The sequence below is a fragment of the Equus asinus genome, chromosome 19 (genome assembly GCF_041296235.1).
Source record: "Equus asinus isolate D_3611 breed Donkey chromosome 19, EquAss-T2T_v2, whole genome shotgun sequence".
In the NCBI taxonomy this organism is placed as follows: Eukaryota; Metazoa; Chordata; class Mammalia; order Perissodactyla; family Equidae; genus Equus; species Equus asinus.
Window position 1 is genome coordinate 28670952 of NC_091808.1, and position 21550 is coordinate 28692501.

The following is a 21550-nucleotide window of genomic DNA, read 5'->3' on the forward strand; positions in this document are numbered from 1 at the left end:
GTGACCTCAGCTCTCTTACGGGTTCAAGAGAATGAATGATTTTGTAGTTTATATGGATTTTTCTTCTTATTAAGTTGGGAGTGGTACTCATTTCCATTTTCTATTTCCCTCTATTTTCTCTAGTATTTTAAAATTTTAATTTTTAGTTTTTAAATCCATCACCATATAGCCATGAAAATTCATAGTTTTATAAAATGTCACTTCCCAAAGTTAGTTTTGTGCAGAAGAAAAGGCAGTTGATGTGAACTTCTAGGAATTTAGGAGGGTATATGTTTAATAAGTTAATAACTAATTAATATATTTATTTACTTTTCTGACATTTTTTATTTACAATTTTTAAACACAGAATTTGGAAGAGTGATACAATAAACACTTATCTAGATTCAGCAACAATTAGTGCCACATTAAAAAGTCTTTCTCAATCTATATACACACATACATATTCTTGCTAAAACATTTGATGGTCACTGGCAGACATCATGATGCTTCATTCTTCAATATTTCTTCAACAAATGTTGAAGATTTCAAAGAATATTCTCCAGATAATCATAGTAAGATTATTACACCCAAGAAAATGAACAATTTTATAACTTTTAATATCTGACGCATAATCAAATTATCCCAATTGCCTGCAAAACACCTTTTATAGCTGTATATCTGAACCAGAGTCCCACTAAAATTGACGTTGAATTTGTTTGTATTGTCGCTTCTGTCTCTTAATCTCAAGCAGCCTCTAGTCATTTTTAAAATGGTATTGACTTTAGAAGAGTCCAGGCCAATGGCTTGTTGAATGCCTCACGTTCTCAATTTGCCTGACTGTTTCCTCTTGATGTCATTTAACCTGTTCTTCTGTCCCCTGTATTCCGTGTATACTGAAGGTTAGATCTGGAAGAACAGGTGCTGGCAAGGTTGCCTATAAAGGGCCAGGTGGTAGATATTTTCAGCTTGTCGTTCTTACAGTCTCTGTCACAGCTACTCAACTCTGACACTGTAGCGTGAGAGCAGCCATAGATAATACATCCATGAATGGGTGTGGCTGTGCTCCAATAAATCTTTATTCACAGGAGCAGCTAGCTGCCTGTGCTTGTCCTGCATGCTACAGTTTGTCTACCCTTGGTCTAAAGCTGGATTAGGTTTAGGTTAGACTGATTTGTCAAAATTCTTCATTCACCACAAATGGGATGCTGTAACTTCATGTCTTCTCAGGAGATATCTGATGTCAGGTTTCCCGTATTGATGATGTTGAGCCTGATCATTAAGTTCCGATGGTGACTGGCAGATCTCCATGCTGTAGACGTGCACCTTGGCCCTTGTGATGAACCAGTAATCTGAGGGGACTCTTGGTCACTGTGGGGCCAGCCTGTCCTCCAGCAGCCTTTCACCCAATGCTTTTAGTGGCCTTTTACTGGATATTGAAAAAACCATGATATTCTCATTTTATCACATCGTCTACATTTATTGGCTGATGTTTTATATATCACCATAAATTCATGCATATTTTTATTTAATATGTTATATTTATTTACAGTAATTTTCCTTGATGTTCAAATTGATGCAGATTTGGTCAGTGGGGCCCACAGGGAATTTCTTGTAGGTGTAACAGCTCTGGATTTAGATCTTGCCTAGACTGCATGCCAAGGATGAAATAATGTTATACACAAATGCATCTTACATAATGTGTACTATTAAAATACACTTTTACACAGCTCTGCTTATAAAACGTAAAGATGCACAGACTCTATCCACAGGGTTCACACTAAGAGAAGAAATATTATTGTTTACTTGTGAGCTCAGTGAAATCAGGAATTGGATCTGTCTTGTTCTGTGTGTAGCATATGGTGAGTAATAAAAATACACTTTTGAATGAATAAATTAGTAAGCATTTAGAAATGGAGTGTGAAGAAGTGGAAGCATGTATGCAGGGAGGCCAACTGTTTTAGTTTACCTGTAGCCCAAGTGTTTCATGAGAAGTAGGACATTTGGTACCAAAGGGAGGAAAGTTGGGCAACTGGATTAGTTGTTTACACTACATGCAGGTGGTTGAACAATATTTTTCTCTTTTATGCTATTTTAAGAAAGTCAGTTGAGGTTGGTTTTCCTTACTATAGATCTTCAAAGTGAGGAGCATCTTTGTTGGAAAAGAGGTTAGGGCAGAGGGGGTTAATCCAAGGCAACTGAGGAATTGGGCCATAGCTCCTTGACTTTGCAGGGAGTGACATCATGCTGTATGGATGAGAAAACCCAAATCTTCCAGCAACTGAATGCCAAACATTTCCTGCATACTTTCTCCCACAATGGTGCCATGAAGAGTAACTGGCAACAAACGTGAAAAAGTATTTTTTATACACTTTGCCCAAAGGATGAAGTTCAGAATATTCCAGGATACAAGACCTTCTGGCTTAGTTGTTCACTTAATTCTCCTGAGAAGGAAAGCAGAAAAATGATACTGTGTTAAAAAGTGCAAGACTTGTATAATGAAAACTATAAAACATTGTCAAAGGAAGTCAAAGAAGTTCTAAAGAAACAGAAAAACATTTGTGTTCATGGATCTGAAAGCTTAATATGTTAAGATGGTAGCATCCCCCTAAACTGATGTACAGATTTAACACAATTCTTGTCAAAATCTCAGTTAAATTCTTCTCAAAATTGACAAGCACATCTTAAAATTTATACAGGACTTCAATTAGTCCAGAATAACTCTTGAAAAAAAGAACAAATTTGTAGAGTCAATTCCCCATTTTCAAACTTACTACAAAGCTACAATAATCAAGAGAGACGAATGGAATAATGTTAAGAGACCAAAAATAAACTCTTACATTTATGGTGAGTTTATTCTGACAAGGATGTCAAGATAATCTATGGAGAGAAAAATAATTTTTCTAATAACTGATGATGGGACAAACGAACAGGCCTATGCAAAAGCATGTGGACCTCACACCATGTTAACAACCTCGCTGCATTTTAGAAAATTAATTCCAAACCTATCATATACCTAAATGTAATTTTAAAAGCATAAAAGTCTTGGAAGAAAACATGCGTGTAAATCATTGTAACCCTGGGTTAGGCAATTCTTTTTTAGGGCTGACACCCAGAGCACAAGTGAATAAAATATAGATAAATTGGACTTGATCAAAATAAAAAGCTTTTGTGCATCAATGGACACTATCAAGAGGATGGAAAGTCAACCCACAGAATGAGAGAAAATAACTGCAAATCAAATATCTGACAAGGGACTTGTATCCAGAACACACCTAGAATTCTTACAACTTATCAATAAAAGATAAATCACTGAATTAAAAATAGGGAAAATATTTGAATAGATATTTCCCCAAAGAAGACATGCAAATGGATAATAAGCACTTGGAAAAATGCTCAACATCATTAGACATTAGGGAAACACAAATCAGAACCATAATGAAAAACTGCTTCACACCCACCAAGGTATAAAAACAAGTGATAACAAGTTTTGGTGAGGATGTGGGGGAAATTGGAACCTCATGTATTTTGGTCTTGCTCCTAGTGGCAATGGGGAACGATTTGGGGGATTTTTATGCAAGGTGGTACATGATCAAATTTTTGTTTTGAGAAGACAATTCTGAATTTTATGTGGAAAACTAATTGGAAGATGGAGAAGAGTAGAGGGGAGACGAGTTAGGAGGATATTGCAATCTGGCCAAGAGAAGATGGGAGCTGGAGTTAGGGACAAGGTGATGGACACGGTGTCAACAAGACAGATTTGTGAGCTCCTGAGGAAGAAATATTAGCACAATTTAGCCATGGATTGGTTTGGGGTGGAACAGGGTAGAGAAGATGATAATGTGAAGGATGTTCCAGGTCCTGGCTGGTGCAAGATGGCTGGAGATGTCACCCAAAGAGATGAGAAATCCTGAAGAGGATTAAACTGGTAAAAAACTCGATAAGTTCTGTTATGACAATGTTGAGCTACTTCTGAGATATCCAAGTGGAGGTCTCGAGTAGGCAATTGGGATTAGTGGTCTGGAGCTCACAGGTAATTCAGAGTCAGAGAAATATATTTGACCATCATTTCCTGCGTGGTTCACTGAGTCCCTGTGGACAAGATTGTCCGAGGTAGGTTAATATGAGAATAGAAGTGTTTCTAGACCCAAGCCAGGTAGGGTAGATGAAATGTAAAGACGATGAATAAAGCTCAGCTAGAGAGAGGGGAAGAATTCCAGGGAGTGTTGAGACATAGAAGCCAGAGACAAAGAGAAGTTTCATGATGGAGGCAGTAACCACAGCATCCAATACTGCTGAGAGGACCAAAGTATATTTATTTCATCCCTTGACATGAAGGCCATTGGGGGCTTAAGAGGGAGCTCTTTTGGTGGAATGAAGGAGGCAAAAGCTAGTCTTGAGTGTATAGAAGAAGAGGGAGGGGTAAAACATATAACATTAGTATTTTTAATGAGAGCGACTTAGCATGTTGCAATGAAGGTGGAAAAGATGCTGTTCAGAAGGGGAGACAGTGCAAGGACCAGAGAGAGAATGCATGAGCAATAATGTAAAGTTATTGAGAAGTCGAGTGTCAGGAACCAAATACAGGTGGAGGAAAACTCACACAAAAAGATGTGCAATGTCACTAATTATTAGGGAAATAAAAATCAAAACTACAATCAGATATCCCCTCACACCTGTCAGAATGGCTATAGTTAACAACACAAGAAACAGCAAGTTTTGGAGAAGATGTGGAGAAAAGGGAACCCTCATACACTGCTGGTGGGAGTGCAAACTTGTGCAGCCACTATGGAAAATAGTATGGGGATTCCTCAAAAAATTAAAAATGGAAATACCATATGACCCAGCTATTCCACTACTGGGTATTTATCCAAAGAACATAAACAATTCAAAGAGATTTATACACCCCTATGTTCATTTCAGGATTATTCACATAAGCCAAGATGTGGGAGCAACTCAAGCGCCCATCAACGGATGAATGGATAAAGAAAATGTGGTGTATATATAAGTACAAGGGAATATTATGCAGCTATAAAAAAGACAAAACTGTGTCATTGGTGACAACATGGATTGACCTTGAGCGTATTATGCTAAGTGAAATAAGTCAGGCAGAGAAAGACAAATATGGTATGATTTCACTCATATGTGGAAGATAAACCCACACATGGATAAAGAGAACACATTAGTGGTTACCAGAGGGAAAGGGGGTAGGGGGAGGGGAAAAGGGGTAAAGGGACACATATGTATGGTAATGGATAAAAACTAGGGTATTGGTGGTGAACATGACGCAGTCTACACAGAAACTCAAATATAATAACGTACCCCTGAAAATTACACATTATAAGCCAATATGACCTCAATAAAATAATTTTTAAAAATACGGGCAGAGGGATTAGATTTTAAAAGTTGGAAGCTGATTTTGTCTATCTGTGGGAATAAGATGGAACGAGGAGAGAATGAACCAGGTGTCAAATGCCTGGCGTTTTTGAGAGCACAAGGTTAACCCTGTTTCATCCACTGAGTTGATTTTCCCTGTGAAGAAGTTGGTAGGAACATGTGCTGGGAAGAGGGAAGAGTTAGAAGGATGAGACCTTTGAGGAGTGGAGTATTCGAGAAGGGGCAGTTGCAGAGGGTGGACCAGCAGGCGGAGGAGAGAAATGCAGAGGTCTTGCCAGGTGGGGGGCTCGTGGAAGTTGGGAGGAAGAACGAAGCAGCTTAAGTCCCTGCACGACACACCCAGACCCCATGAGTCTCACTCTCTTCACCTACCAAGTGGGAGTAACACTTACTTCCAAGTGCTAATGGGAAGAACACATGAATAAAAAATACGAGAAAATGGTTGGTAAACCTGAAAATACAATTCTTGGTACCATTCACCTTGCTAGAATCTCTCTTATGCATTCTGTGATTGTCCTCCCTGGTTTTGCATTGTATGTGTGTGTTGAAAATACCAGGAACGATTGCAGACTTCTAAGGACAGTCTCAGATCCAACTTAATGCTGATTTCACCTTCCTTTTATGACCATATATACCATGTGTTTATTGTCCTTCAGATATAGGGGGGGCCTGGAATGACTTGAGAGAAAGAATGGTGCTGTGACTCTCAGTAGCTCGTGCATCACTGCCTCAGATCATTAGTTCCTGCTCATAGAGCATACTATAGCATCTTTCTCTGCTTGTAAGTGTTTTCTATCTTCTTCCCAAGGAAAATTAAAAAGCACATGCACCATCTCTCACAAAGTGGGCGTTTCCACACGTTTGGAGAATAAGATAGCCATGTACAAGGGTCAAGGCGAGCATAGAAACACAGTGAGTGAAAGTAGAAGAAGAGCTCCTTTCATGACAGGGGAGTGCCTTGAGTGAGTCCAGGAGTAAACCATGTGTGAGCCATGCTAGGGCATCACCTCCTATATACCCAGGTTGCCCAGTGTGGTAGGCATGTGCTGCTCAAGCAGATCTGTTAGTGAAGTGCTCTGGGAGCTATGCATGCCCTTACCACACTGTGTTTGGAGGCATCAGGCATGGCCCTGCTGGAGAGCGTGTACTTCTCAGACTCGGCTTTGGTTTTTGTGACCCCTTTGAACCATCTCCTGTATTGCTGCTGGACCTGCAGAGGCAAAGCAGACTCTGCGTCAGCTGACTGAGAGGAGTGAGGATGGGCAGAATCCTGAGTGGGCGTCAGACAGTGGTACCTGCTGGCTGAGGAGGCAGTACACCAGGAAAATGAAGACACCCTGCAGGCTGTTGATGATGGTGAAGAGGTAGGCCATGACATGGGCAGCCGGCCCCACCTGCAGGATTCCCAGACACCACGTGCATCCCAAGATGAAGAGCTGAGCTGTAGCTTTAAAAGTCAGCATTCTGGGGAGCAGGAGAAAGGAGGCTTGTGATGCACAGAGAGCAACAAAACCAAGGCCATTTTCATCTCTACTCCATGGATGCCTCTGACTGAGTTGTGATCAACCTAGATCTTACTGGCCATGATTCCCCAAAAAGAAATGCTATCTTTGTCCAGGATGGCATTTTCATTTAGACTCAAGATGGTAGTGACACCGCATAATGTGGATTTCAAAACTATCATGATGTTTCCTGAAGATCCCTAATTTCACTCAACCTACAGTGCTGAGGTCACTCTGTGCACCCGGCTCTAGGCGTGGGCCTGGGCATTAACAACAACAAAGACAAGATTTCTGTTTTCACAGACCTTACAGTCTAGTGGAAGGACAAAAACAAATGGTCATTTATAAATTTGTGAAGTGCAAGGTACTTCTGCCCAGGACCATCCAGCACTGTTCCCATCCTCACCTTCTCCATGAACTGACCCAGAGCCTCCTTTGCTCAGAATAGAGGCCATCGATTCTGTGCAAAGTTGAGGAAAGCAAAGGACATCCCCAAACCCTTAGAAGATGTAATAAGTGGCAAATGAACCTGCTTTCAGCTGGTGGGAGAGTGGGAGAGGGCTTCAGGAAGAGCACTCATGGAGGTGTGGGCACGAAAGGGTGTGCTGGGCTCTGGGAACAGCTGTGTGATTTCCTAAGCGTGTTATAAAGATGTGGATGTTCTTAGGCCCTTTTTCATGGAGCCAGGAAAGTAATCCCCGTTTATCAGAACAAAGTCAGTTCTCTATGTAGCTTAGGTGCTTCATGCTGGGGTTACGGATGGACAGAAGGCTTTTGGCTTGCGTGTCAGCAGCAAAGTACAGTATCTGAGCTGGCTTCCAAGGAGGGTAGGAGCACCTCTCTCTTCCAGTCCCCTCAGAATCTGGGTGAAGGACATGGGGAGCTTGGGACCATATGGCCTTGCCCCTGGACCATGCTTTGTATGGGGGATGGTGCGCACCCTCTGCTGCACCCTCACCTTGTGTTCTTCAGGGTGGACACGTCGCTGCTGAGTGAGGAGAGCTTGTTTTTCACAATCCAGAAGGTCATCAGAAAGAAAGCCAAGTTGATCTGCAGATGAATATCCCCACAAGGCATAGTAAATGCATTCCACATCTGCTCAGCCTTCCTCCTAGCTCATCCAACACCTAACCCAGCAGCAAGGGCATTTGTATTTCACAGCAGTCCTAGAAAACCAGACCCAACACCCAGTAACGCAGGCACATCATTGTCCTGTAACTTGGGTGACCGACTCACCCAAGTTTGCAGGGGAATTTCTAGTTTTAGCCCTGAAATCTCATGTCTCAGGTAACACTTCAGTCCTAGTTTTAAAACTGAAATTCCTATCTCATGGGAGCCCCTTCAGTCCTGGGCAAACTGGAATGACTGCTCACCCTGCCTGTAACCCTCCTTATACACCTGACTTTGAATGACCCTCAGCTGGGCAGGTAGGAGGCTCTGATGTCATCCATTACTCACAGAGAAGATGGTGCAGACGGGGCCAAGGAAGGCCCATATAAACCCTTTGTCTGTGTTGAGCCAGCATCTAAGAAAGAGATTCAAGAATATATTGGTCTTTGTGATGGGAGCAGCTTGCTGTTCTGGTGGTTAAATTTGGTGCCCTCCGCTCCAGCTGCTTGGGTTCAGTTCCTGGGTGCGGACCTACACACTCATCAGCGATGCTATGGTGGCAACGACATATAAAATAGAGGAAGATTGGCACAGATTTAGCTCAGAGCCAATATCCTTCAAGCAAAAAGGGGAAGATTGGTGACAGATGTTAGCTCAGGGCAAATCTTCCTCAGGAAAAAAAAAACAATATATTGGTCTTTGTGGATAAAGAATTGGTAAATAAACATATCCCTCACCTCCCAAGGTTTCTTCCTGCTTCATTATTATAATTATTATTATTTTTCCTGAGGAAGATTGTCCTTGAGCTAACATCTATGCTCATCTTCCTCTCTTTTCTATGTGAGTCACTGCTACAGCATGGCTGACGAGTGGTGTGGGTCCATGCCCAGTATCTGAACCTGCAAACTTGGGCCACTGAAGTGGAGCATGCTGAACTCAACCACTATGCCACGGGGCAAGCCCTCTTGCCTCCTTTATTATTATCATTATTATTATTTCAAGTAATTTTATTGAGATCATTATGGTTGATAACATTATGTAATTTCGGGTGTACGTTATTACTGATCAATTTCTGGATACACTGCATCATGCTCACCACCAGTAGTCTACCGTTTATCCATCACCACACATATGCGCCCCTTTACCCTTTCTCCCAAGCTCCAGCCCCCTTCCCCACTGGTAACCGCTAATCTGTTGTCTTTATCCATGTATTTGTTATCTTCCACATATGAGTGAAATCATGCAGTGTTCGTCTTTCTCTGTTTTTTTAATTAATATTATTATTATTGCTTTTCTTTGGTAAAAACGTTTAACGTAAGATATACCCTCTTAGTAAATTTTAAGTGTCTAACACAATATTATTAGCTATAAGCATGTGCTCCTTAGTAGGTCTCCTGATCTTTTTATCTTACATAACTGAATTTTGTATATACTTTTGATGGTGGTGATGGTTTCACAGGTGTATGCATATCCCCAAACGCATCAGGAGCTATACGTCAAATACGTACATCTATTTACATGTCTATCATACCTTAACAAAGTGGTTTTTAAAAAAATAAATTCCTTTTAAAAACTTCTTTTAAGTCTTGGTTCCCAGAAATGCTGGCAGAAAAAAATACAAACTTTTAAAAGTAAAAATATCAACCAATCAATTAATTTATGGTTTAGTTGACAAATATTGAGTGTCTCCTTTCTACCAGGATCTGTGCATGGCTCTGAAGCCCCAGTCGTGACTAAGATAGACTGGTCTCAGTCCTCTGGGAGGTCCAGCCAGGTGGAAGGTCAACAGTCAGGCAGGAAAAACAAACAAGATGACGAGTTTTATGATCATGGTATGAAGAGCATGAGCACGTGTAGCTGGAATCTTCACCTGGGCTGGGGTGTGTCAGAGTCACATAGTTGTGAAGGGTTCCCTGAGAGAAATGAATTGTACACTGAGATAAGAAAGCTGAGTAGGTAGAGACAAGGTGAACAAATTGGGGACACCAAAGACGAGAGCAAAAAAAAAAGAAAAAGTAACAGTAAGCCTGACACAGCACTAAGGCAGGGCTCATGTGCAGAATGCCTTTATTCCTCACACACACACAGGTACTCAAACCATCACGGGTCAGGCATCTGAGGCTTAAGGAAACAGAGGCAGTCACTCAAGGCCACACTGATGCAAGTGACAGGATTGGAATTTGATCCCAAGTGAGGGGAATTGTGAATGAGATGGGAGGTGGCAGGAGCATGGAGAGATGGCGCCACCAGGGAGAAGGGAAGAGAAAGCTACTAAGGATGGGGTAGGAAACTGCAGCCTGTGCCAGGTGGGCTGCCAACTGATCTTGTGAATGTGCTTTCCTGGGACACAGTCACACTCGTTCCCTTACGTATCGTCTGTGGCTGCTTTCATGCTATAAGGACAGAGGTGAGTAGTTGCAACAGGGATGGGATGGCCCATAAGCCAAAAGTATTTATTGTCTGGTCCTTTACAGATGGAGTTCGCTTTTATCCTAAGTTATCTAGGAAAGCTGGCTGGCCGGGGCTCATCCGATGCAGATGAACATTAATTTTATCAGTGTAGGACTGTGTTGTGAGTGAGACTGGATTTGATCCCACTTCTGCCACCAGCCAGCTATGAGATCTCGGCCGTGTTAGTTAATCTCTTTGTGCCTCAGTTTTGTCATCTGTAATACTGGCATATCACTTGTTTCTACCTCAGAAGGTTGTGGGGAGGATGATTTGATCTGAGATACATGAAAAATATTTAGATCAAAGACTGCTCTACAGAAGTGATTTACAAATCTTAGCTCTGGTCATAATGATTTCAGTGTCTAAATTAACTCCCTTTTTTTAATTAGGAGAGAGAAGTGGATTACACAAACCAATGCCATCCCTTCACTTTAATTTTGCTTTCTAGAAGATTTAAAACAGTCTCCAAAACTAATGCAATGGGTATTATATTAATATACATACACTAATATATAAGATGCAATTGATATTATGTATCATAGGCATTAGTACAATATAGTCATTAATATAACATAAAATTAATATTTAATGTAATAAAATCTAAAACATCAAAATGAGTCACATCATATATTTTAACTATATTAATTTGTAGTTATTAACATATCATCAATATTATATTAGTGTATAGTTAATATAAAACATAATTATTACATAAATATAGAATTATTAACATAATATAATTAGCATTTAAAAGGATTAAATCTTAAGGAATTAAAACAGTCACTTCAATGAAGGCAATCATGAAACCAGGAAGGTGTCTTTGGAGTGGTTACTGAGTTTTTATCTGCCTATCATATTCTGGTGAAATTAAAGTGTTGTGTTGGTTCTATGATGGCCATGGTTGTGCTGGAGAAGATAAGGACAAACGGGAAAGTGCATTTACCGGGTTGATGTTCCATAGAGATGAGGCCTGGATGCTGCAGAAATGGCCACGATCACGGCCGGGACGCCGTAGCCCACAGGGAACATGAGCCACTTCATGAATCTGCTCACACTGGAGTAGTTGACCACCGTCAGGTTTCGTGCAGTGAGGAAGAGGTGCAGGCCCTCCAGCAGCATCCAGGTGAAGGAGGCCAGGTAGAGATAGTGTAAGGCGCCCGCGATGAGTGCGCACAGCACCTGGGGGAGGAGTGAGGCCTCACCAGGAGGGACTGTCAGCGTGGAGTGTGGCCCCAGGACCTCTCCCGTGCCTTGCCATTGGGGAGAAGTCTGATGCGTATGAAGGAGCAGTCAGAGAGGGTTTGTCGTCTAGTTGCATCAGTCAATGTGACATTGGTCACTCACCCCCTAACCTTCCCCAGGACCCAAGATCATTTCATTAAGGCATCCAGGGCAGCATGGCTCCCATGGACCCAGCACCCCCTGGGGCAGGCCAGAGGGTCCACTGGGACTGGGTCAGTACCTGGATCTCCGTTCGGTTGATGGCCGTGAGGAAGAGGAGGTGGGCCAGGAAGAGGCAGAGCGAGAGCTGCAGGTGGAGGGAGGTGCTGGTGTTCTGGATTGCTCTGCACAGCAGGAAGGTGAGGGCTGCCAGGAGGAGGCACAGCAGAGATAGGCTGAGCCCCACGTAGGTGATCACATCCAGTACAGGATCCTCCCTCTGGGACTTAGCAAAGAGGAGACCACAGTCACCCCTTCTTGCTGTGGGGTACTGACCCTTCCACCATTTTTATTTTTATTTTTAGGCATAGAAAAATTAGGAATGGAGGAGCCAAGTAAACTTGTGATGTTTGACTAAGTACCTACAGGTTCAGAACATTAGGACACTATGGGATTGTGAACTGATAGGTTCAGAGTCTGGACGAAGCCCTGCCTCTCACAAGGGCTTATTTTCCTTTAGAGGTCACCTGAGTGAGTCTCTGGTTTTGGTGACCTAGAGGAACTCACCAGCTCACCTGCACAGCGGGGGAGGCCAACACGGCCCCGACCCACCTGTTCTCACCGGCTTCCCTGGTGCCCTCTGCCAAATCGTCCTTTCTGCAACCCCTGAGCACTCCTGCACCAGAGACCCCTGAGGTGAGCAGAGGTCTAATTTGGCGACCATATCCCTGCCCCCGCGTGGACACACCCCTTCTTTCAGGTTTCCAGTCAAAAGCCAGTCCAGTGCTGCTGTGAAGGCATATGGCACATGGAGGGCCCAGTTCAGGTCCTACATCAACTGACTTGAAAAGAAGGAGTTTATCCTGGGTGGGCCTGGTCTAACCAGGTGAGCCCCTGAAAGATCTGGGCTTCTGGGGAAAAACACTCAAAGTTTGAGAGAGCTTTGATGTGAGGGAGCTTCACCTGCTGGCCTCGAGATAGGACCACTGACACCTTGTGAGAGAGCCTATGAGAGGACCACATGAGAAGGGATGCAGGTAGCCTCCAGGAGCTGAGCATGGTCCCCTGCTGCCAGGTAGCAAGAAAGTGCGATGTCAGTCCTACAACTGCAAGGAACTGAATTCTGCGAAGAACCATGGGGCTTAGAGGAGGACCCAAAACTTCAGATGAGATTGCAGCTGTGGCTGATACAATGATTTGAGGCTTGTAAGATGCTGACAGACAGCACAGCTGCACCATGCAGGACTACTGACCTGAAGAGACTGGGAGATAACAAACCTGTGGGCTTTTAAGCTACTGCATGTGTGGGAATTGGTTACAGTGCCACTGACATTGAACACAGCCCCTCTCAGGGTCCTCACCTGCACGTTGTAGTGGGCCATGAGGACGGCAAAGCTGCTGAGGTGGGTGCACTGGCAGGTGGTGCTGGTGTCTCTGGTGCCCACCATCGTGCAGCCTGTGGTGGCCCAATGACCACTTTCACTCCTGCTGTGCTCCCAGAAGACGCAGAGCACCTTCTTCCTTGGCTGAGGGGTCACTGACTGCAAGATCAGGGAGTGAGTGTGAGCTGCTGGTTGTGATGCTCAGAAATGCTGACCCAAACTTGGCTCATGAAGGGCCTTCCTGGGTAAATAATGCACCTATGGGGACCCACCTGAACCCTAAGGCTGCACCCAGGACTCAGGCCTCTTCCACACCCACAGCCCCCTCCCATCTGGACTCACATGGTTAAAGATGAAGGTGACTGAGAAGCTGAGGTTCTGAGTGTCATTGTTGCTGAAGAAGGTGGTGACGACATCTGAGAGCAGGACATGGGTGACTTCCTGCAGCAAGTCCTTGTGTGTCTCCCGTACAACTTCCTGCCTCTCAGGGTCCAGGACCAGGGGCGCCTCAGCCAGCAGCTTTCCCATGCCCGGGATGGAGACAAAGCCCACCACAGAAGGGCCTGCAGGACAAGGGCAAGGTTGACATCTTGGTGTCCCCAACAGGACCCCTCCTTCTTCAGATGGACTCTCTCCTTGTGGCCTCTCCATACCCCACACTTCCCTTTAACATTTAATCCTCTATCTGTCCCATCCCTGGACACTTGGCCCACTGGGAAGCTTCAGTGGCCTTCTCCTCATCTCAGCCTTTACCTGAGTCAGCAGATCCCTGCACCGTCTCCCACTTCAGCAGCATCTTTGCCCGATTCTGGCTCAAGGAGATACTTCTGTCTCCCTGCTCCAGCACCTCCAGGGTCAGCTCTAAGAGTTGTGCGAGGCACACAGGGACTTAGATTAGTAATTGCGACTAAGTGGTTGATACAATACCATTGTTTTATTTATAGATATTTATACATACATATCTATTTATATATAACAATACTATATGTAATACTATTGTTATTTGTACAGAGAAAAACCATTATTTTATATATTGTATAATGTTGTGTACAATATTTGGTATAAATCATAATGGAATATATATATGGATATCGTCTGAATTTACAAAGGATGATAACAGAAACTGTGACTAATTATTCAACAACAAATTAGATAACATAGATGAAATGGACAAATTCCTAGAGACACATAAACTACAAAACTGACTGAAGAAGAGACAAAAAGTCTGAACAGCCATATAAGGGGTAAAGAGATTTAATCAGTAATCAAAAAATTCCCAAAATGAAAAGCTCAGACCAGATGGCTTCACTGGTGAATTCTATCAACCATTCAAGGAAGAATTAACAGGAATCCTTTGTAAACTCCTCCATAAAATAGGAGAGGAAGGAACTCTACCTAAATAACCCTACGAGGCCACCATGATCCTAAAAACAAACCCACAGAAAGACATCACAACAAACAAACCACAGACCAGCATCTCTTATGAACATAGATGCAAAAATATTCAACAAAATATTAGGAATAATTTTATCCAAGGAGGCTTAGGATACGTACACAGAAGACTACAAAAGATTGTTGAAATGAACTGGAAATGCTGAATAAATGGGAAGACATCCTTTGTTTGTGGATTGGAATGATCAATATTATTCAGATGGCAATATTCTCCAAAATGACCTACAGATTCAATGCAATCCATATCAAAATTCCACCATCATTTTATTAATTTATTTTTGAAGAAATGTAAAAGCTCATCCTACAATTCATATGGCATTGCAAGAGGCCCAAATGCCCAAAACAATCTTGAAAATGGAAAGCGAATTTGGAGGACTCACACTTCCTGATTTCGAAACTTAATACCAACCTACAGTAATCAAAACACCATGGTACTGGCACAAGGATAGACAGATAAACCAGTGAAATAGAACTGAGAGTCCAGAAATGAACCCATACATCTATGTCAATTGATTTTCAACGAGGAATGCCAACATTGTTCAATGGTTTCCCATTGAATAGTCTCTTCAACAAATGGTGCTGGTTCATCTGGATATCCAGAAGCAAAAGAAGGATGTTGGACACCTACCTCACACAATACACATAAATTAACTCAAAATGGGTCATAGATCTAAATTTAGGAGCTAAAACTCGAACAACTAGGAGAAAACATAGAGGTAAATCTCCATGACCTTGGATTTGGAATGGACTCTTAGATAGGACACCAAATGCACAAGCAACAAGAGAAAAAACAGATAAAACGGACTTCATCAAAATGGAACCAGCTGTTCATTGAAGTGAAAAGATCATAAAGACAGTGAAAAGATAATCTGTGGAATGGGAGGAAATATTTGAAATCACACGTCTCATAGGGTCTACTATCAGAATATATAAAGAACTCTTACAACTCAACAACCAAAACCAAACAACTGAATTAAAAAATAGGGAAAGGTCTTGAATAGACATGTCTCCAAAAAAGACACAGAAATGTTCAATGATGACATGAAAAGATGTTAAACATTGTTAGTCATCAGGGAAATGCAAATCAAAACCATAGGAGATATTAGCTGACTATACTAAAAATGAAACAAAATGGAAGTAACAAATGTTGCTGAGGATGAGGAGACTGGAACCCTTGTGACATTGTTGGTGGAAATGGAAAGCAGAAAAGTAGAACTTTGGAAAAATTGTTTGGTGGCTCCTCAAAAAGTTGAAGATGGAACTACTATACTAGTCAGAAACTCCACTCTTAAGTATGTACCCCAAAGAACTGAAAAGTTATTCACACAAAAACTTGTACGCCAATATTAATAGCGGCACGATTCACAATAGTCCAAAGGTGGCAACAACCCAAATGTCGGTCAATGGATGAATGGACTAACATAAGGTGGTATACCCATATATACAATGGAGTATTAATCAGCCATAAAAAGGAAATAAATACGATGCACATTAAAATATAGATGAACCTGGAACACATCATGCTGGGCGAAAGAAGCTAGACTAAAAGGTCACATGTCATATAATTATATTTATATGAAATGTGCAGAATTGGCAAATCCATGGAGACAGAAAACAGATTCATGGTTGCCAGTGGCTGGGGGAGGCATGAATGAGGAGCGACTGCTTAGTGGTTGCAGTATTTACTTCTGGGGTGATGAAGATATTTCAGAAATAGAAGTCATGATCACAACTCTGTGAATGCATTAAATGTCACTCAATTGTACACTTTGGTTAACATGGTGAATTTTATGTTAGGTGAATTTTACCTCAATAAAATAAATCATACTTGAATATCAAATAATGTTAAATTCACATTCTTCTAAACTAAATAAATTGTTTTCTTTTGAAGCCATTTCTATTTTATCTTAAATTCTTTGTTATTATTTCATCTGCTCATAATTTAGTTCACAATGAAAATGTATATTATTTACAGTGGTATTCTTTTCTTTCTTTATTGAGGTATAATTGATATATTAATTTCAAGTGTACAACATAACAATTTGTCTATATTGCAAAAGGATCCCTGCAATAAGCCTAGCTCACATATGACACTATGCAGGTTACAAAAGTTTTGAAATTTGTGATAAGAACTTTTGAGATTTACTCTCATAGGAACTTTCAAATATGCAATACAGTATTATTAACTACAGTCACCATGCTGCACATCATACGCCCGTGGCTTATTTATTTTATAACTGGAAGTTTGAAACATTTGACCCCTTTCATCCATTTCACCCACCCTGTCAACTGTGGCAAATACCAATCGGGCTTATTTCACTTATATAATTTATTCATTTCCTTTTAACCTTTTATTTTAATTTGTTAATGAGAGTAACACTGAGATGCAAGCACGGTCACCCAGCTCCAGTGAGGCCTGGGCGAAATGAGGTGGGAAATGGTCATGCAGGAGCCTGGGGCAGACTCGGGTACTTGCCTGTGCCTGCAGGTGAATGGAAGGTCAATGACCCATTGGACAGGGCCTGGCTCAGCCCTCTCAGGACATCCTCCAGGCCAAAGAGCATGTTAGCGGCCACACAGTGCTGCTCTGAGCGGGGCAGGGTCTCCAGGTCCCCTGGGGTCTCCAGCAGATCATCCACTTCATGCATGAGACCCTGGAGGATGGGGACACAGAGCAGAGGGTCTGCATGAAGACCCTGCTTACTCAGCCACAGAAAGCAGACCCTGGTAACTGTTTATTTGAGGATAAAAGTCATGTTGGCTGGGATTCCTTGGGTCTTTTTTCCTGGAATCCAGCCACTCAGAGGTCATCCTGTTGGTGAATGCCAAGGGTGACATGAATCCAAAGTTCAGGGAGGCAAGAGGGAAGGTGTCACTAGCTGCACGTGGGTGTCTCACAGTGAGTACAGACACATGCTGGGGGCAGTCGCCACCCACCCAGGAGGACCGGGGCCTCAGAGCAGGGCGCCGTCCTGTTGGGTCCGGCTCCTCCCAGACCAAAGCTTTACCAGGCCTCTATGGGGAAGGGGTGCCTCCACCTTGCCTCCTCTGTGTCCTGCTCCTACCTGGACGGTGTCCTGGGTCGAGGCTGACTGGAAGCCTACGCGCAGTTTCTGGACTCCTTCAAAGAAGCGGGAGAGACGCTGGGGAGAGGGGAGAAGAAGGGGTCAGGAAGCCTCGAGGGAGGGCGGGGGAGCTCGGGGAAAATGGCGGGCTGTGCGGAGGGATTCCTGCCTTTCGTTCCGTTGGGGTCACTCACCTGGCTCTTGATTCTACGGGGTGGAGCCCAGGCGGGGAAGGTTCCTGCAGGGGGCAGAAGAGCGCTTCATTAGGTGTGAGAGCATCTCCGTGTGTGTGTGTGTGTGTGTGTGTGTGTGTGTGTGTGTGTTTGTGTGTGTGTGTGTGTGGAGGGCAGGAGTCTGAGGTCAGGTCGGCCAGGTACCTGGTCATTTGGTTATTTAGGGATCCCAGTTTGGGCAGAGAAGGCTCTGGAAGGCCCCATTGTCTCCTTCCTGGTGCATGGGCAGCTTTTCTCTTACATAGAGGCATCCTATGGGTGGATGGGGTGGCCTAGGTGCTCTGTTGTCCACATGTGGATGGAATCTGCCTGAGGCCTCCCTGTCTGCCAGCCCTGGTGCCCTCAGCTTCCCTGGGCAGCTCCCAGCTGGGGTGGGGACATCATGGCTGCCTGTGTCCCCCCTTAGCATTTGGAGAAAGGCCAGGGTGGGCCTTCTTGGGAACAGAGTGCAGCGGAGATGCTGCATTTCCCCACCAGGCCCTGTCTTGGCTCCCAGTGATGGCCTTAGTCCTAATTCCCCCAGGGCGGCTTCTGCTGGCTGAGTTCTCCTTGGAACACAGTTGACCCTGTCAGGGCAGTGCTCTCCCATCCACACTAACTCTGAGACAGCTTCATAGAGATGGGCCAAGAACTGCCCCTCACACAGGATCCCTAGGGTGAGGCCATAGGGCTGGGTCAGGGGGAATAAAGAAGATACTGGACAGGCTGGGTCCACCCAGACAGTGGCACCAGGTCTGGGTGGACAGTGGGGGCTGACGTCCAGCCATACAGCCCTGGGTGCTTTTTAACTCATCCCCACGAAGGCCTCCCCTGGACCGGCAGGAAGTGGTGAGAATCCACATCTGAACAGGGCCAGCAGTGGGTGAGGGCTGGCTGGACAAGGGAGTAGGTGCTGGTGGTTGAGGGCTGTCACTCATTTCAGCCATTGGGCCTCTTGGCCTCCCACCAGGGACACATACCTCTGGACCCTGCTGAGTAGCGGCCCGTCTTCTGTCCCCCAGTGTTCTGGGCCTCCTTGGAGCCTGGGTCGACTTCTTTGGGAGAGGGTTGGGTCTGGGGCAGTGGTTCCTGATGATGCCCTCGGTTGCTATCTGGTCCTGAAGGGCGCCTTCTCCATTGATCTGACTGTGCCCATGCGCGTGTGTGTTGGGGGTGGTCCATGTCATCCTGCTCAGACCCAGCACAACATTCTCCTGGGTCCTGGTCGTCTCCACTGGCCTCAGGCTTGTCAGTTGAAATCACTGGAGAGGGTCAGGGAGAGCCTTATGTGGGGATTTAGATGGAGGCTGAGCAGATGAGAATTGGGGTCAGGGTGCCAGGGCTGTTGGCCAGGGACAGGGCTGGCTGGGGTAGGTGGACCTGCCCTGGAATCTCCCTACTCCTGGGTTTCTGGGCAGGTCACCTGTGTCCATCATGGGCTTGGAGGCCTGAGTGTGTTCCTGCATGGCCAAGCCCATGTGGGCCCCGGTGGGGGAAGGTCTCATCCTGGCAGTCACTGATGATAACGAAGAGATGGGATATTGTGCTGAAACACGAGGCACTGTGAGCTCCTGAAGTATCTTGAAGTATCCTGAAGAATGCCACCCCTCTCTTTTGTTTTACAAAAATAAGATGCCAGGTGGGCAAGGGGATATTTTAAAGTTCCAGAAGTGACCCTCTGTGGAGGGCTCTGAGCCTTGGGGTTCAGAGAGGGACGGTGATCAGATAGGTGGCCAGGACGGCCCTCTGATGCCTGGAGAAAGTGGGCTGAATGACGCCAAACCTCATGGAAGAGGAGATGGAAAACAAGGAGTGGTTCTCACCGTGACACGTGTTCTCTTTCTCATTCCAGAATAACATTGCCCCAGAAACAGGCTGGTATCCTGGGCTGCATGTGCAGTAGTAGCTGCCCTCTGTGTTGTGGCAATCTGCGAATTTTCCACAGGACACTGTTGACGGGGTTTTACACTCATTGACGTCTGGAACACAACAAGACAAAGGGTCACCTCCAAAAGGTGTGAGTTCCCACAGAGCAGAGACCCTGGCCTCCAGCCTGACCCAGTCATGGGGGATGGAAAGAACTGACGCCCAGGTGGCCTCATTCACAACTGAGCATAGAGCCAGGTGGTCAGGGGCCTGCCCAGTGCTGGCTTCCACCCTACCTCTACTCCCAGTGGCCCAAGTGCACCCTCACTCCCCATCAGGCACTCCCCCAGCTCCCAATGTCAGGCCTTTTCAAGATGCCCCAGGATGTCTCCATGGGAGTCTTGCTGTCTCCACCCCTGAGGGAAGTCCCCCCTTATTTGCGTCAGTTGGGGGTGTGAAATGAAGAAGCAGCATGAAGGGTCTCACAGCTGAGTCACTGGGGGTGTTTTTTTGCATCTTTTTCTCTTTCTGTTCTCTGAAAATGAGAGAAAAGATGCCCATAACCCAGATCCCCTTTGAGTAGCTCAGGACCCACAGAGCAGGGGCTGGACACAATTAGCTAAAAACAAGATCAGCTTAATAAGAACCATCAACACAGAAGTGAATCAAAATGCAGGGACAGAATGTTTGACCCTTGCACATTACAAACAGGGGACCAGCGACTTCAGTGCCTGAAAGGACTCACAGCATCATGACAAATCAGTAGGCGACTGGTCTCCCCCACATCAGACCTCTCTTCTCTGCACCTGCAGACTTCTCTTCTAAGGCCCAGACCCAGGCTGTGGGTGTCAGCACTAGGACAGGACAGGATGCAGGAGGGACGCACACCTGAAGGATTCGTGTTCAGCCCCCACCTGGCAACGGGGCTTCCCCCCTCTGTTCTATGATGGCGGCAATGGCTGGACATCTGTTCTCAAGGTTGACGGGAGGGTGTGAAGCCAAGTGTGGGACCACTGAGAATGAGGTGCAAGGGATGGGGGGAGACATGAGGATGGGACATCTCCACCTGACAGGCGCCCTCCCAGAGAGGAGCTGGGATCCAGGGGCATTAGCAGCAGGGTCTCCTGTCCATGGTCACCCATCTACAAATCTCCGTGAGACACACACGCACACACAGAGGAGACTTTAGGAACACCGCCAGGGTCATGGATGGCTGGGCCGTTGTCACAACCTTTTTATTCCCCTGATAAAATCTACTTTTCCCCAAACAATAAATAACATATACTTAGAAAATAAAGAAAATGTAAAAAATGAAAACAAAGAAAATTACACATTAGCTCACTATACAGACTATTGGAAATTTTAGCAATTTTAAAAATCTTTTCAAACATATTAGGGATATTTTCCTTTACTTTCAATAAATATGCATCTAGGACTGCTTTGAGTAGATGAAGTGTATGTCTTATTGAAACAACCATATAATTTCCCTCTTTTCCACTTTTTTTCATGTGGTAAAATGCATATAACATAAACATTTCCATCTTAACCCTTTCTCAGTGTTATTCCCTTTCTGGTCCATTACTGAGGGTGGAAGCTCTCCACTTTAGGCCTAGACCTAGGTTCCTCCACTTTATTAATCGTGTGACTTTGGATGAATCTCGTTGAGCCCGATCATGGTCACTTAAAAATGATGCTTCTCTGAACCCATAAAACCCCTAGAAGAAAACATAGGTGGTAAGTTCCTTGATAGGATAAGT

At 44.4% G+C, this 21550-nt stretch overlaps 1 protein-coding gene across 1 annotated transcript; it reads right to left on the reverse strand.

The window, feature by feature from the left end:
* Positions 1–272: 272 nt before the first annotated feature.
* On the reverse strand, positions 273–19124 carry LOC139041067 (adhesion G protein-coupled receptor E2-like). The gene is made up of 14 exons (XM_070489833.1): positions 18908–19124; positions 17910–17953; positions 17716–17793; positions 17127–17304; positions 13952–14059; positions 13541–13761; positions 13178–13357; positions 11899–12096; positions 11380–11615; positions 8334–8400; positions 7834–7925; positions 6669–6837; positions 6473–6583; positions 273–2420 (listed from the first exon to the last, which is right to left on the reverse strand). Exons 1-14 carry the CDS (start codon positions 19107–19109, stop codon positions 2412–2414), a joined length of 1893 nt encoding a protein of 630 aa, XP_070345934.1. The 5' UTR covers positions 19110–19124; the 3' UTR covers positions 273–2411.
* Positions 19125–21550: the final 2426 nt, after the last annotated feature.

Excerpts from the sequence above, each read along its gene's own strand:
- LOC139041067 (XM_070489833.1), bottom strand. The coding sequence starts at position 19,109 with ATGGACCACCCCCAACACACACGCGCATGGGCACAGTCAGATCAATGG. Across the intron at positions 17,794-17,909 it reads CCCGTAGAATCAAGAGCCAG|CGTCTCTCCCGCTTCTTTGA; the intron begins GTGAGTGACCCC and ends CCCTCTCCCCAG. Across the intron at positions 11,616-11,898 it reads TCAACCGAACGGAGATCCAG|GTGCTGTGCGCACTCATCGC; the intron begins GTACTGACCCAG and ends CTCCTCCCCCAG.